The sequence below is a fragment of the Natator depressus genome, chromosome 2, assembly GCF_965152275.1.
Source record: "Natator depressus isolate rNatDep1 chromosome 2, rNatDep2.hap1, whole genome shotgun sequence".
Taxonomy (NCBI): Eukaryota; Metazoa; Chordata; order Testudines; family Cheloniidae; genus Natator; species Natator depressus.
Window position 1 is genome coordinate 40706345 of NC_134235.1, and position 16492 is coordinate 40722836.

At 40.5% G+C, this 16492-nt stretch overlaps 1 protein-coding gene across 2 annotated transcripts in view; it reads right to left on the reverse strand.

Moving 5' to 3' along the window:
- Positions 1–16492, reverse strand: part of CPQ (carboxypeptidase Q) — a 246820-nt gene that overhangs the window by 185711 nt on the left and 44617 nt on the right. For both annotated transcript variants that reach the window (XM_074944062.1, XM_074944063.1), the window contains exon 3: positions 5239–5446. In XM_074944062.1, coding sequence (XP_074800163.1) covers positions 5239–5446 — 208 coding nt within the window. The remainder of the gene's footprint in view (positions 1–5238; positions 5447–16492) is intronic.

Consider the following 16492-nt stretch of genomic DNA (forward strand, 5'->3'; position numbering starts at 1 on the left):
TCACAGCAATTTAAGTGCATTCACGTTAGTTATTATTCTCTCACATCTCTATAATCTCTGTTAAGATCTATCACGGCACTTTTTTTCTTTTGAAACAAGTAGTATTTCATAATAAAGTTATTGGAATAATTCTGTCTTTATGCAAGTCATGTCTCATTTGTTTATACCTGTTTTAGTTTCCTTACATTCTAACAAAATACTAGAGAGTCAACGTGGGTGAGGTAATATCTTTTATTGGACCAACGTCTGTTGGTGAAAGACACAAGCTTTTGAGCTTTCACCAACAGAAGTTGGGCCAATAAAAGATATTACCTCACCCACTTTCTCCCACCAATATCCTGAGACTAACATTGCTACAACTCTGCAGACAAAATACTAGTCATTTATCACATTAGAAAAAAAAACAAAACACACAGTGATTTTTCTAAGAGACAAATAAAAGCTGATGATCAAGCTGTTGAACGATGAAGGAAACGGAAATGTGCCTGATTTATACTGGTGTAACTGACAGCAGAATTTGACCTGATGTCTAGCATAGGTATGTGTTCCACACATGAACTTCTCTCAATGGGTTATTTAAACTTCTTTTTAAAAATATTTATTGTTTTATAGTATTAACAAGGATGGAAATGAGAGGATGGGAGCATTCAGCAAGAGAGAATATAAGAGAGATGAAGAGTATTGTAGGGCCTTGAAGGTAATTACAAGAAACTTGACTTCGATGCAGGAGAGAAGGGTGATGCAGTCAGACTGGTGAGATAAGATTATCTTAGTGGGTGCATTTTGTCTGAATGGGGAGGTGGGGCAGCTACTGAGTGACAAGGAAGAGGCTACAGAGATCCGGACTCAAGGGGAGGGTGTGGATCTGAATTTTAATTGCGTAGACAGAGAAAACAATTGATCACAGAAAGATTTGGTAGGAAGAACTGGCAAGGTATGGACATTTCCTGAATGTGGAGCAACAAGAATGGGAGTGGAAGATGACCCCAGTTTACAAACCTGGGTGATAGGCAGGATTGTGGTGTGCATACACAGTGACACAGAAGTGGAGGGGTGTTCCTTTCCTCCCGTTTTCTCTCGTGCTGAAGACAGCGTAAGTTGACCTCCTGTACTACTATTAAGTTACAGTGACTGCTTCAACATATATATACACAAACCTTATGCTGCCATCTTTATACATCACAAAGGAGCAGTAAAGGACACAGCACATGTAAATGCCTCTTAGCAGCCTAAAATCTTTTTCACTTAAAAACAAAATTGCTTCAGTATTACCAATGAAAAGTTTGTTAATGTACTGAAAGTTTAAATAAGGGGTGGGTTTTTTTATACACACAGGTGAACATTTTAAAGAATAGAAGCCTGAAATTAAATTTCTAAATCCATATTTAGACACCTAACAGTGGGATTTTCAAAAGCACTTAAGTGGGTTGGGAGCATAAGTCCCACTGACTTCAAACCTCACAAGAGGAGTATAGCCGGGTTAAAACATTTCAGTTTTCTTGATTTGTAGAAGCAGAGTGTATTTGAAGGTGGTGTTGGTTCCGAATATACCACAGGCTATTGGCTTATCAGTTTATGTTGTTTGGGACAGCTGTAAGCATGGAAACTTCTAAGACTACTCTATTGAGATGTGCCACACACTAGATACATAGCATATTCATAGGTTATTGAATCAATAAAGGGAGTGTGTATCTTCGTGTTCTGGATCACTGGGTGGGTCTACTGTGGAATCTGGCATTGCTGGAGTGTAATTACTACAAATTCCAATGCTGGTTATGCACATGCCCAACACCTTGAATTTTCAGTGTCAGGAGATAGCAGGAGCGCAATTGCTGAACTAAACACCAGCTTTCTATGGGGATCACAGTGGGCTGCAGGAGGAAACTGCAGCCTAAGTCGCCAATCTGGAGGAAGAGGAACACAAGTTTCCACTCTGAGAAAGTCTAGAGGCCTGAATAGGGGTGCCCTCAAGGAGGCCATGGAGCAGTTAAGGGTGCTGTTGCCCCAGAACTGACACACATGGTGTAGCCATGTGATAATATAGTGTTTACCAGTGACCACCCAGCCTTCGTAAAGCAGAGTGGAAGATGTATTCAGAACAAACCCATTACAGAGAAAACATATCTTAAACAATGAACAGTCTACACCAGAGGTGGGCAAACGACGGCCCGCGGGCCACATCCAGCCCGTGGGACCGTCCTGCCCGGCCCTTGAGTACCACCCGGGGAGGCTAGCCCCTGGCCCATCCCCTGCTGTCCCCCCTCCCCCACAGCCTCAGCTCGCCACACCGCCAGCGCTCTGGCCTGCTACTCCTGCCAGGCAGTGCCACAGTGTGGCTAGCTCCGGCTGGGTGGCAGGGCTGCAAGGTCCTGCTGCTCTGAGTGGCATAGTAAGGGGGCGGGGAGCGGGGCTAAGAGGCAGGGAGTCTAGGGGGCAGTCAGGGGACAGGGGGCGGTTGGATGGGGTGGAGGTTCTGAGGGGGGCGGTCAGGGGACTGAGAATGGGGGGGGTTGGATGGGTCGGGGATTCTGAGGGGGGCAGTCGGGGGCAGGAAGTGGGAGGGGGCAGATGGGGGCATGGCCAGGCTGTTTGGGGAGGCACAGCCTTCCCTACCCGGCCTTCCATACAGTTTTGCAACCCCAATGTGTTTGCCCACCCCAGTCTAGACTCATGCTAAGCTTACCAGCTATTATCCGTCATGCGCATGAAACCCTGGCAGTTCTGTACAGAAATTTGTCAGTTCTTTGTTCCAGAGTGAGTCTGCCCTGAGCCAGGTCAGGCTGACCTTTACACACAGTTTTTGAGACCTTTTTCTCCCAGGCCTTCTGACCGAGGTAAAACCAATCTCTGCCACTTTCCCCAGGGACCAAAGCTTCAACGGGCAGGGTATCTGCATAACTGGCATTGGGAATTTGCAATAATTACCCCCTTCCTCCCCACAGTGATTCCACAGGAAACCCACTCAGAAAGCCAGGAACACAAAGATATATTACACTTATCGATACAATAGTCCATGAATTTCCTTGTGCCCAAGGCATCAGGCACATCTCAATACATTAATCTTTGAAGCTTCCATGTTGCCAAGATCTCACATCTGTCTCACCATTCTCACAATTAAGGTGTTAATGAAGCTCGGGACTTGTCTTTCTAAGCACAGATGAGCATTTTAAGTGTGAGCCTGTGATTTTTAGAAAAAAATCTCCAGGTAAAATCTGAAATTCTATTAACAATTAGGAAACTAAAGAAACAAGTACAAAACATCCACTTAAGCACTTTAAGAAAAAAATCTATATGTTGGTAGAACTTTACTAAGTCATGGGTTTTTGGGTTTTTTTTTTAAAGTTAGTCAGATTCAGGATTATAAGACCTATTTATAGGAGACCAAAATAATTACACTAGTTGTGAACATTTACTTCATCCTCCTGATGTCACTTTAGGGTTATGTGACTGCCCGTGAATATTAAAACAACATGCCTTTATTCTCCTTAAACATACAGAATTCTGTATTTCTTAAAATCACCTGACAATTTGCCTTATATTGCCACCAGAGAAGTATTGTATATTGGTTGATTTGGGAAAATTTATGGTAGCACGAGGGATGTGAAAAACTCTTAAAAGTGATCACACAAGATCTGGAGTGGTGATGATGAAAACATTTTGAAAGCACTGGAGGCAGTTTGGAACAAATAGTTTCCAAACCGAACACCCGTGTGAAACTGGACAACTTCACACGTTACAACAAAGTGCCTGCCCGCAAAACCATATAAAGTAAAAGGTGAAATGTGAGTCAGTGTCCCTCCCACCCTCTCTCTCTCTCTCTCTCACACACATGCCCCCCACATCCACTGGTAGACCTCCCTCTGCTGGCTTGACGCTCACCAGGCTGCTGTGTTTGGGCCCTGTGCTTTAAGCCTCCTGAGTCTGAAAAAGAGAGTCCGAGCACTGTCTCTTACCAGGGTCTCCAAGCACACTGTCAGAGAGCAGATCCTCTGTTTTAGGATGGCCATACATCCCATTTTGGCTGGGACAGTCCCTTTTTTAAGCCCTGTCCCGGGCGTCCTGAAGTTGCCAAATGCCCACTTTTGCCAAAAAAAATTGGGGTTTGGGAAGAATGAGCATAGAGGCGAGTGGTGATGCCAGCCCCATGCAGGGGGAGGAGGGAGGCAGGGCTCAAGCAAGCAACGATGCCACCCCAGCCTCACACAGTGGGCAGGCAGGGCTCGGGCGAGCAGCAACGCCAGCCCCAGCATTTGGGAACTATGGTCACCCTATCTGTCTAGCACCCCTTTCTAAGAGCTGAGGCCCTGTGGTTCAACTGCCTACACCCTCTGAGTAATGCTGGCTCCCCAGACTCCACAGTGGCTTAAGCACACCATCTCTCAACTGCTGCCCTGTGGGTGCTCCAGGTTCACAGTTTAACTCTTCTGGGATCCACAACAGCCTAAGCAGACAGATGCACAGACAGACTTTGCATAGGATTCTAAGGAAAATTATCCTTTACTTAAGTAGTACAAGATATACCTTATACAAAATAATAAACACACCTGTTCACATTTCCCTGTCTCAGCTTTCTCGCCATGCTGGAGAGTTCTTTAGGTTTAGGGTGTTGGACTAGATGACCTCCTGAGGGCCCTTCCAACCCTGATATTCTATGATTCTAGGGTACAGTCCTCTCAGGAGTCCAGAATCACCCACTCCTGTAGTTCATGGCTTCTCCTCTGAATCATGGCGCCTCTCCCCCCCCACTCTGACCCCTGCAATCCATGCCCATGCTTCCTCTAAAATGGCAGGTGAGAGACCCTTTCTTTTATAACCTTCTGTTCCCTTTGGCAGTAACATAACAATCAGGCTTATTAGGTGAGCAAAGTCCCCTACCAGGTGATCCCTTGTTCTGTGCCCCCCACCCCAGAGCTCAGACTTGAAAAACTGGCTTGCCCTAGGCAGCAGCCATCTCTTTGTCCAAGGATGCACCATTTGAACGGACTATCACAGTTTAACAACCCTCTATTGTTAGCCCTGTGTCATGTGCAAGAATTTCTCCTGTTATCCACTGTGGGTTTTAGCTCAATACGGAGAAACAAAGACAGTTGAGAAGACAAAGGCGAGCCTTACAATCCAAAGACAGTATGCACCCTGACACTGACATGTACAGAGTTAATAATCTCAATCAGAATTCGTAAGTGGTACCCTGTCAGATTCCCCAAATTGTCACGTACAGAGTAAGTAATAAGTTCCTACCTATTAATAGAAAAGGAAGCAATGGATCTGATAAGGGATGCCACCGCTCCAACTTTACCAGCTTCAACTGCTCCCAGTAATCTGTATTTGACAGTTTCTTCATAACTGACGAAAGGCTGGTTGTAAACAACAATCTTCCCCTTGGCATCTTGAGATCTTTTGTGCAATTCATCAAAAGACGTGACCACTAGGACTTCAGCAGTAATTCCTAGAGGAAAACACCACAGTAGTTTTAGATGTGTTATCCTATCACCATCCCCAAGCCACTTTGGCACATACAAAAATACACATCCTGTACAAAATGTAAACCTTGTACTGGAAAAGATTGCATGTAAAGTACTTCCTCAGAGGTTATTCAACATGTATAACCATGTCCTTCATATAAATCATGCTATCAGCTGATGTTAAAATTGAAACTGAAGGCAAGAGGAGATGTGAGAAAAGACTTTTTCCAAATAGGCTTTAATGCATGAATGCAATTATTTAAAGTGCAAAAAAACATTTTGAAAGACTTTCTATGGCATTTATAAAACAAATATTTAATCTTCTCTTTTTCTTTTTGCGGATACAGACTAACAGGGCTGCTACTCTGAAACTAATCTTCTCTTGTAATTGTTCTGATATGTTGCTAAACAACTTAGGCTGACATCACACCCATCAAAGTATATAGTTTCGGAATGATTCACTTAGAAACTGATGCATTTCATGAATCAAGCTTTTCATAAATGGTTAATGTGAATATTTACCATTCTTGAAGACAAACTGCTGTAAAACCCTTTGTAGTATATTTAAAATCAAAAACATTTCCCATGCTTAATTTACAGTACAAGTTAATTGCATCACAGAGGAAAATTTACCATATTTTTCAAATGAAATATTTTGTAAACATTTTGAATTTGCTATAATCCTATTGCCTTGTCTGAGGAAACAAAGGCATTTAAAAGTAAGCAGGTTCTCCCATACCACAGAAAGTTTCCCACATCTCAGAACATTCATTTGGAGATTACCCTTAGGCTTGAAAGGATTAGATTTTATCAGTAAATGTCGATTTCACAGCATGCATACAAAGCCACGACAAAATATTTCCATCAGTAAGAACTGATATGTACAGCTAGGCAAAGAAAGAAAAATGCTGCTTGAAAATTTAGTCAAATCCAGTTATTAGACTTTTGGATTAGGTTTGTTACAAATGGACTAATGAACAAATAGTAAGAACAGGTATGATTTCTTGATTTAAGGATATTTACTGTGTATGTTTTGACATGCTATGTTGACAATTTGTGTTCATAACAGTTTTTATAAAGGTTTAATTATTTGAATTTCAACATCTAGTACCATTACATAAATGTCCGGCCCTCCCATAATTTCCCGTAACTGTGAAAATTAGGAAAAAAAAGATCAAAATCTAAAAAAAAAAATGCTTAAAAATAAACAGATACTATCCGTCAAAACTATTTTAAAAATTGAATTCTACCAAGCCTAATGGATTTCATGGCTTTTGAGAAATCATTCACAAAATGACCACAATGCTTACGATCCAATCCTGTGGATTGGTTACAGCGATAAGTGGAAACTGTTTAACAACCAAAACCAGACTTTGCTGCTAAATATAGAAGCAGTATGGATGCCTGGAATTTTAGTGCTGTACATTTGACCGAGAAGCCACAAAACACGTCAGTAAAAACTGAAAGCAATAACAAATGCTTGGCCAGCTTGGTTTGTTCCGCAAAATTAAAAAAGAAGCTGGGTATCCTTGCAAGTCTTAAATAGCTTACTCTAAAACATTATTAAAATGTTATTTGGAAACGCGTTTAAGTTAATTGCATATGCTAAAGAACACTTAATGCTGTTATCTGATGCGCACTGATATGACTCTCAATCTCTCTCTTGCTTTGTCTCTCAGCATCAATTTACCCAAGTTAAATGCTCAATTTATGGTTTTGGGGGTTTGTTTTTTTAAGATCAAATCAGTATAAATTGCCTTCCACACATGAAAGAAAATGTTTCACATTTAAAAAGTCTGTTTCTTAAAATACACAGTTGTAAGAATGCAGCAAACAAGTATTAAATAGAAAAAAAACCCAGGGGTTTTAGCTGCAGAACTACCCTCGTGTGAAACATGAAAATTTTAATTGGATAGCTGTTCAAACTTCCAGCTTTACAAAAAGGCCACAACAGGCCAAACCAAAGTATTACCTTCAAATTTTACTGAAGTTATAGTTGGCTTGAAGGTGAAGTGTACTGATAGGTTCCAGCAGCTTCTAATGAACAACAGGTTTAACTGTATACCTTAAGACAGGATCATTCTGAAGTCTGGAACTGTGCCACTGGAAATAAAGCCAGGTATCTGCAAAATTTCATTTTCCACTGGAAAAATCAAGGTCACAGCAGGCTGGTACTGCAATCCGCACTTCATATTAGCTTTTGTAACAGATGAGAGAAAATGACACCATCTAACTCACCCCAATGCTCCACTTAGATGCCATACCAAGCATTAGAATGACATGCAATATACTACTGATTGCTCATCAAGGGAAGCAAGGAATGGAACTGTTCTTGGCACTGCCTTACTGCATTCATGAACAAAAATACCATCTCTGGGTGGTGGTGGGTTTTTTTGTTTTTTGTTTTAAGGCAAGGTACTTGCTATCTCTAGCAACCTATAACTCCCCAAGTAAATTCATGCAGAATTACCTTTATGATCCTCAAAGAAGCTAGGTATCGAGGAGCTTTGTATTGTGGAGTCTTAATTTTTTATTCCCAAGAAAGAGAATGCAGAACGACAAACTTAATTCTCTAGCCTTATTTAGTCTTCGACAAAATAAAACAAAGGTTGCCTTTCCATGTTTAACTTAATGGCCGCATGATATACATTAAGTATCCATTACAATACTTTCCACAGTACAACCCAACTTCCCTCCTGAGTAGCTGCCAACTAATTCAGTGTCTCATTAGCATATTTAGATCACATTCTATAGCATATCAGTTGTATCTATTAACGAAGTAATAGGAGCATTTCTCTAAACAGAGACAATAGGGTTTCAGCTGTGAAGGTAACAATGAGACCAAAGGCCAAGTAGTTCATCCCAAAGAGGCTAAACCAAAGAGGAACAAGTCTAGATTGCTGCCAGAAAAATGGGGTACTGCCTTACTGAAGCTTTGCATTCGTTGGTGATAAACTGTCCCCCATTCCTAAAATCTTAGTGTCTCACCACTCCATTTTCTTGGTTAATTTTTAAAGACATTCTTCAATCCATTTCTTATTCCTACCATTGCCCGTCACAGAAGTCAGCTACAAGCTGCACTGTGGATAAGCTCAGACAAGCTATATGAGGAGGGCGCTGGACTGCTCATACTACAGAGGACAGATAAAGTAAAAACCACATGGGGGTGAAGAAGAGTGAGTGGCATTTTCAGAGACTGGCCAAGAAAAGGGAATAGATGGTACTGTGGGGCTGAGAAATTAGACATGTTTTCTCTGGATGAGGTTGAAGCCCCCCATGTTAGACACTGTTGGTGGGCGTTACATAGCACATGCCTATACAACAAGTGAAGGTGGGACTGTAACATGGGTAGACATACCCGCACTACATTTAATCTAAATGGGACGGGTAGCAATAGTGAAGATGTGGCAGCACAGGCTTCAGCATGGGCGAGCCACCCCAGTATAAGCCTGCTGGGGACCCTACATACATACCTGTCTTGCTAGCCCCCAGGGCCACAGAGGTTTTGGGGGACCCAGGGCAAAATCTGAAACAGTCACACTCCAGAAAAACAAACAAATCTACTACTGAAGGGAGACCCTGGGGCACGAGGGGGTTGGAAAGTGAGCCTGCCTGCACCCACCCCCCCGCAGCAGCTCCTATGGTGTGGACCCAGCTCCCTGATTCAGGCGTTGCAACCTGGCCCATGGGATTGCAGCACCACTCAGATTTGGCCTGGCCACCTCACCATCATGATGGAGAGACACTTGGGCCAAATTTGAATGAGTGCCATTGCGACCTGGCCCATGGGGTTGCAGCACCACTCAAGTTTGTACCAGGTCACAATGCTGCTCAGTTTGAGAGAGCCCACGACAAACTGCACTTTTTGCACCCCCCACCTGTGGGCAACACTAGTAACCAGTGCAGAAGCCCAAATCACCACATCTTCACTACTACTGTTACCTATTCTAGCTAGATTAAAGCTAGCATGGCTATGCCTACCCATGCTACAGTCGCACCTTCACTTGCAGTGCAGACATACCCTTAGTAAATTTCCACCAAGCACTCCACTGTGAGGCAAATTAAATAAATCGTAGGGCATACAGCTTTGGGGTGAGCCACTACCCAACCAAATCCACTCAAACTCATGAGGGTCAGGTGAAATAATAATTAGGGCCATGTTATATATGGGGGTGGGGGAAGATGAGGAAAGTGGAAAACAGTGGGAATAAACAGACTGGAAACAATCTTCTACTGCAGGCCAACTTTTATACAAAAGATTTCATTGCACAAATGTAGGTTCATAACTAATGCTAAAAGCCTGGCTAATACAAAAGTTTGCCACAGCACACAGGTAACTATAGTAGACTGTGCATTAACAAAGCCTTAAATCCTTGTTTAGTCAGGAAGGCTGATTAGAACTATTCATTCACAGCCCAGGAAAGGATAAAAAACAAATCCTACCTGTAAATCTGATTTCTGCAAAGTTGTCATAACACCACATGTCTGACACCTGTCATGAAAATTCCATCTGGAGATTCAGCTTCCAGCACCTGCCTGCCAGATGTGACACTAGAAGCTGATCAGTTCAGATCGACATATGTAGAATTACCCCAAAAGACAATTTTACTTACCCCAAGGTTAAATCCTTTACCCACTTAAATCACTGTAGGGGTCAACACCTAGTACCCTGAACTGGACAGCTGTTTGTATCATCAATGAGTTTCAGATTACAGTAATAATGAAGGGTACGTTTATTCCCAATTACAGGAATTCAAGAATTCGCAAATCTCTACCAGGCAGCCTGATGGCAACTTCTGTAGAGACAGACATTTTCTCACTTCCAACAGATCATTGATTCTAAGAGAAACTCCCTGGCAAGACAAGGTTGAGTTCACAGTGTGCTAAGCATCAGAACTGTCAGAGATTTGTTGTTCTAGTTCGCTTCTACTCTCTTCAGAGTATTTATAATAATAAAAAAATACCTATTCTTACATATATACAGATTTAAAACAGTCCATTATAGTCAATCTAATTATGTATTCAAATAAGAGGTTAGCAGTATTGAAGTGAAATGGAATGTGTGTCTTTTTTAAATTGCTGGGACTGGCCAAGAAAATTGCCGGGGCTATTAATTTCCTAGTTACTCAATTAGGACCCAAAGCCTTTTCAATGAGAATTTTGTCATTGTCTTGAACAGGGTCAGGCTGTTGGAGATCTACTTACAGAAAACAAATGTAACCCTCATTGTTATGATAACATTTTAGCTAGAAGCAAGTGAGCTGCTCAAAACTGAAAACAATCGACAACTTCATCTATTCTATTCTGCTAATATGGGATTATGATTTCTTTTACAAATCACACCATGGAACAGCTATTCTGCTGATCTAGACACACAAAATCTCATTGCCAAATAAATAAATTGACATACCAGCCAATTTTTGCTCAGAATGGGTGCCAAACTTCTAGGCCTAAGAAAGCAGCAGATTCCATCACCCAAGCCTGCATTAAACTTCCCTGTCCATTACACAGCTTTACTTACACCACATAACAAACAAAGGTAAACTACTGCCTGCAAACATCAGTACAAAAATCAATGACATCTAGCTCCAGGACTCAGAACTCCCACCCACTCCAGGACCAGAGCAAGGGCCACCCAGCCTGATGCACACACCACCACCCCAGCTGTGGAGGGCTAAGGGGAGAAAGAGTAAGGCCCCCCATTCACCTTGGTCAGAGACAGCCATCAGAAGCTAAAAGACTCTCCCAGCAGGAGGAAGAGGAACAATGATAGATGCAAGGCACAATGACAGGAACAATGAACAGCAGCAAAGTAAGGGCTGGAGGCTGTGAGGCCTAGCCAAAATTTGGATTCAGAATTTTTTTTTCCTTCTCTGCTGCTTGCCTGTTTTCTGTGAGTCTTTCTCAGATTTCTCTCTGGCCCCATCCCAGCCCCTACGCCCCACACACACACGGCCCAATTCTCTTCACTCCCTCATCTTCCCAGCCTCCCTTCAATTCCACCCCCATCAGTGTACCCTTTCCCTTCCTTCTTTCCCCAACTCCAGTGCTCCTAGTTACATCCCATCTACCATCTCCCTCCTGCAGAGCTGGAAAACTAAAACCTGCCACTAGGATGACATGTGCCAGGAATCTGTTAGACATATCTCTGTATGTTGCACTCCTGTCCCTCAACCCATGTCTTATCTGTTCAGATTTTAAGATCCACCCTAGATTATAAACCCTTCAATGCAGGAATGTCTTCCTATATGTTTGCACGGTGCCTAGCACAATGGGGCCCTACTCCCAACTGGTGTCTTTGGATGCTGTTGTAATATAAATATAAAAAGTAATAAAAGAGCTCCTTTCCTGTGTAGTTTGCTGCACAGAAGGAACAGGAGAGAAGCTCTGCTTCTGAGTATATCCTAAACTAAGCAGGAGGAAAGCTGCTCTGCAATAGTCCTCAAAAGGTCCATGGTGGTTGGGCTCACCTTTGCACACCTTCAACAGGGAGTTTAGAAGGTGAGCCACTCAAAAGGGCCTACTCCCAGGAGTTTCCTAAATTGGGTGGGGGAAAGGACCCTGCTTCTACTGAGCTTTGAGCTCTGCTGCACAGACACCTTCTTTTCTCAGCATTATTCCTATCTTAAATTTTAGACATAAAAGGACAGAGATGTGTGTGATTAAGAGCTGAAATTTGACACTTTTTCACTATGTTGCTTTCCAGCTGAAAGGGAAATCAGCTCAGCTATGCCAAAGAGCCCCACAGAACTGAGCAAGTCTTTCAGCAAACCTGGCCCAGGTTTCAGTCTTCCAAAGAAATAAGGCAAGTTAAACCTGATGTCAAACTGCTGGAAGAAGAAAAAAAAAAAAAGTTTCACATCCTAGATTTTATCCTTCTGAAAACTATTACTATGTATTGCAATATAATTAATTATACTTACAATTAATCCTCAGAAACAGCTGTGCTAGGCCAACACAAAGAAATACGTACTGAGGACAGCTATATTACAAAGAGATGGAGGGAGTAAACATTTTAAGGGGGATGAGAGGAAGGAAGTGCAGACCAAAGTAGGAAAATGCAGTGAGGCAGAAGGCTTTTATCAGAGATTCTGTAAAATCAAAAGATGCTTTTGGAAAATGTGATTTCACTTACCACCTGGAACAGCAAGAAGAATTACTTCATAAAAATAAAATTACATAGAAAGGGTATGCAAGAGGATGTGAGGCTGTTTAGCTATGATGATGCATAGCTCACAGACTAAATGTACTATACACGTCTTTAAATAAGAAAAAAGAAAAAACCCTATACATTATAAAAAAAGACTACTGTTTACATCTTCCAAAAAATACTAGATCTTATTGTAGCAGTTTGGTTTAAGCAAATGCAGAGAACTGTGCTACATAATTATGGCCAGCATAGTTTTTAGTGGGTATTGAACCTGTCCCCAAACACAAGGCTCTGCACCAAGTAAGCCAAAGGAATAATGTTGTTAACTGTAAGTAACAGGGTGTTATTCACACTGGGTCACTACGCCATTGTCTTCAACAAGCTTGCTCTGCATGTCCGATGCTCACACAACCTGAAGTCTCATCTTGGTGGGATTTAGTAACAGAGTATGACTGACTATATAAAGATATTATGGACACCTGTAGGGATTGAACTAGAAATTGTCAGCACCCAAACTGCAGGCTTCTACTACTCGACCTAGAGTATGTGTGTCTATATGGTTACAGTTTGTTAGACATAAATGTAAAACTTTCCAAGTAAATTTTAATGTCAGAGAAAGAAAAGGAATACTAGTGGCACCTTAGAGACTAACCAATTTATTTAAGCATAAGCTTTCGTGAGCTACAGCTCACTTCATTGGATGCATGTTTTCTGACATCATTTGTGGTATCTACTTGTGGATCATGTCAGTAATCATACACTAAAGGAGACCTGCAAACATTATATTTAGAAAAAAACTAGAAAAAATAGAATTAGAATTTTTGATAATTGTAGGAAAAATGCGACTTTTTATTGTTAACCACTGCATAAAGTGGTGCATGAAATACCAGTATTACAAGATCAACATGAGTTTATTGGTACCACTCCAGGTTTTTCTTTACAGTTCAGTGTCCACTTGGCCAGAAAAAATAAATGTGACATCTGGATATTTGATTTTAAAGATTTAAAGACACCACTTTGTGTGCTGTGCGCTATTCAATATTTAATTCACTGTTAATCACTCTTTCATTTGAGTGCTAAACCTCCAGATGGTTTTGAATACATTACATTTTAACAACATTTTGGAAGCTACATAGAAAAATTCAGTAGAAAACCAGTACAATATTTGACTTTCCCTTGAAGCTTGACCAAAAAACTCCCCAACATTTACATCTTTAAATAACACAAATCTGCTAATTTAATACCCTCGTGTGAACTTACTGGGGTCAAATTAGGACTGTCCCAGTGAGGTGCAATAAGGTTTACGAAGGGTACTTGCAAGTGTAATCTCTCTGCAAAATTTTACGTTGTTCACCCATTTGATTCCTTTGTTTGGAAAAACCAATAATTTTGTTGATTTGCTTATGAAGCTTAATGTTAAACAGCCAATTTGTTTTTGCATAGCCGAATGTACTCACTCTTAATAGCATCACTACAGATGTCAACACAATATTAAGAATAATAGGGCTATTCCCACTAAAGTAGGTAGCAAAACTGCCACTGACTTCAATAGGATCCGGATCAGAGCCAATAATTGTTTCAGAGTAACAGCCGTGTTAGTCTGTATTCGCAAAAAGAAAAGGAATACTTGTGGCACCTTAGAGACTAACCAATTTATTTGAGCATGAGCTTTCGTGAGCTACAGCTCACTTCATCGGATGCATACTGTGGAAATTGCTTATTAACAGTGTTTTTAAACAGCCACAATTGGTTTCTGCTAGGGCTGTCAAGCGATTAAAAAGATTAATTGCGATTAATCGCACTGTTAAACAATAATAGAATACCATTTATTTAAATATTTTTGGATGTTTTCTACATTTTTAAATATATTGATTTCAATTACAACACAGAATACAAAGTGTACAGTGCTCACTTTATATTTATTTTTATTACTAATATTTGCACTGTAAAAAACTAAAGAAATAGTATATTTCAATTCACCTAAGACAAGCACTGTAGTGCAATCTCTTTATAATGGAAGTTTCACTTACAAATGTAGAATTATATACAAAAAATAACTGCATTCAAAATAAAACAATGGAAAACTTTAGAACCTACAAGTCCACTCAGTCCTACTTCAGCCAATCGCTCAGACAAACAAGTTTGGTTACAATTTGCAGGAGATAATGCTGCCCACATCTTGTTTACAATGTCACCTGAAAGTGAGAACAGGCATTTGCATGGCACTGTTGTAGCTGGCATCGCAAGATATTTATGTGCCAGATGCGCTAAAGATTCATATGTCCCTTCATGCTTCAACCACCATTCCAGAATACATGCATCCATGCTGATGATGGGTTCTGCTCAATAACGATCCAAAGCAGAGCGGATCAACGCATGTTCATTTTCATCATCTGACTCAGATGCCACCAGCAGAAGGTTGATTTTTGGTGGTTTGGGTTCTGTAGTTTCCGCATTGGAGTCTTGCTCTTTTAAGACATCTGAAAGCATTCTCCACATCTCGTCACTCTCAGATTTTGAAGGGCACTTTAGATTCTTAAACCTTGGGTTGAGTGCTGTATCTATCCTTAGAAATCTCACATTGGTACCTTCTTTGCGTTTTGCAAATCTACTTTGAAAGTTTTCTTAAAATGAACATGTGCTGGGTCATCAACCAAGACTGCTATAACATGACATAAATGGCAGAATGCGGGTAAAAAAGAACAGCAGACATACAATTCTCCCCCAAGGAGTTCAGTCACAAATTTAATTAATGCATTTTTTTTTTAACGACCATCATCAGCATGGAAGTATGTCCTCTGGAATGGCGGCCGAAGCAGGAAGGGGCATATGAATGTTTAGCATATCTGGCAAGTAAATACCTTGCAACACCGGCTACAAAAGTGCCATTCAAATGCCTGTTCTCACTTTCAGGTGACATTGTAAATAAGAAGCAGTCAGCAGTATCTCCCATAAAACAAACTTGTTTGTTTTAGCAATTGGCTAAACAAGAAGTAGACTTGTATGCTCTAAAGTTTTACATTATTTTGTTTTTGAGTGCAGTTATGTAACAAACAAACAAATCTACATTTGTTAGTTTCACTTTCATGACAAAGAGATTGCACTATAGTACTTGTATGAGATGAATTGAAAAATACTATTTCTTCTGCTAATCCTTTTTACAGTGCAAATATTTGTAATAAAAAATAATAATATAAAGTGAGCACTGTACACTTTGTATTCTGTGTTGTAATAGAAATCAATATATTTGAAAATGTAGAAAAACATCCGAAAATATTTAATAAATTTCAATTGGTATTTTATTGTTTAACAGTGCGATTAATCAGAATTCATTTTTTATCGCAGTTAATTTTTTGAGTTAATCGTGTGAGTTAACTGCGATTAATCAACACCCCTAGTTTCTGCTAAAATATTATACCTTCCTCTCTTTATATTTCAGTTTATTTGAAATAAAATATAAATAGAAATCAGAAAATATTCCTTGCTATAGGAACTTTTTAAGTTAGGTTATATTTGGGGGCTTATTCTACTAGTCAGTGTCCCTCTAAAATGAGATGACAGAGTAAGATACCTATCAGGAAAAATAAAATTCATTTTAACATACACAAATACGAGTTCTTTGATAGCTTCATGGTAGAACATCTGCTAAACTACTATTTTTACTCAATTATGGGATCCCCAAGGCAGCAATTATATCTATTTTCCTTCAAAGTTTTTGGGGTATAATCAGTACTACTGGAAATCAACACAGTCTCTATATAGAATCTGTATGTTTTGCCAATATTGAAGCACTGGAAATAAGATTGGGACAATTCCTAAATATGGTAATCCTCTAGCTTGTTAGCTCTTGGTAACATTCAATTTAAAATGCGAGCTCTGA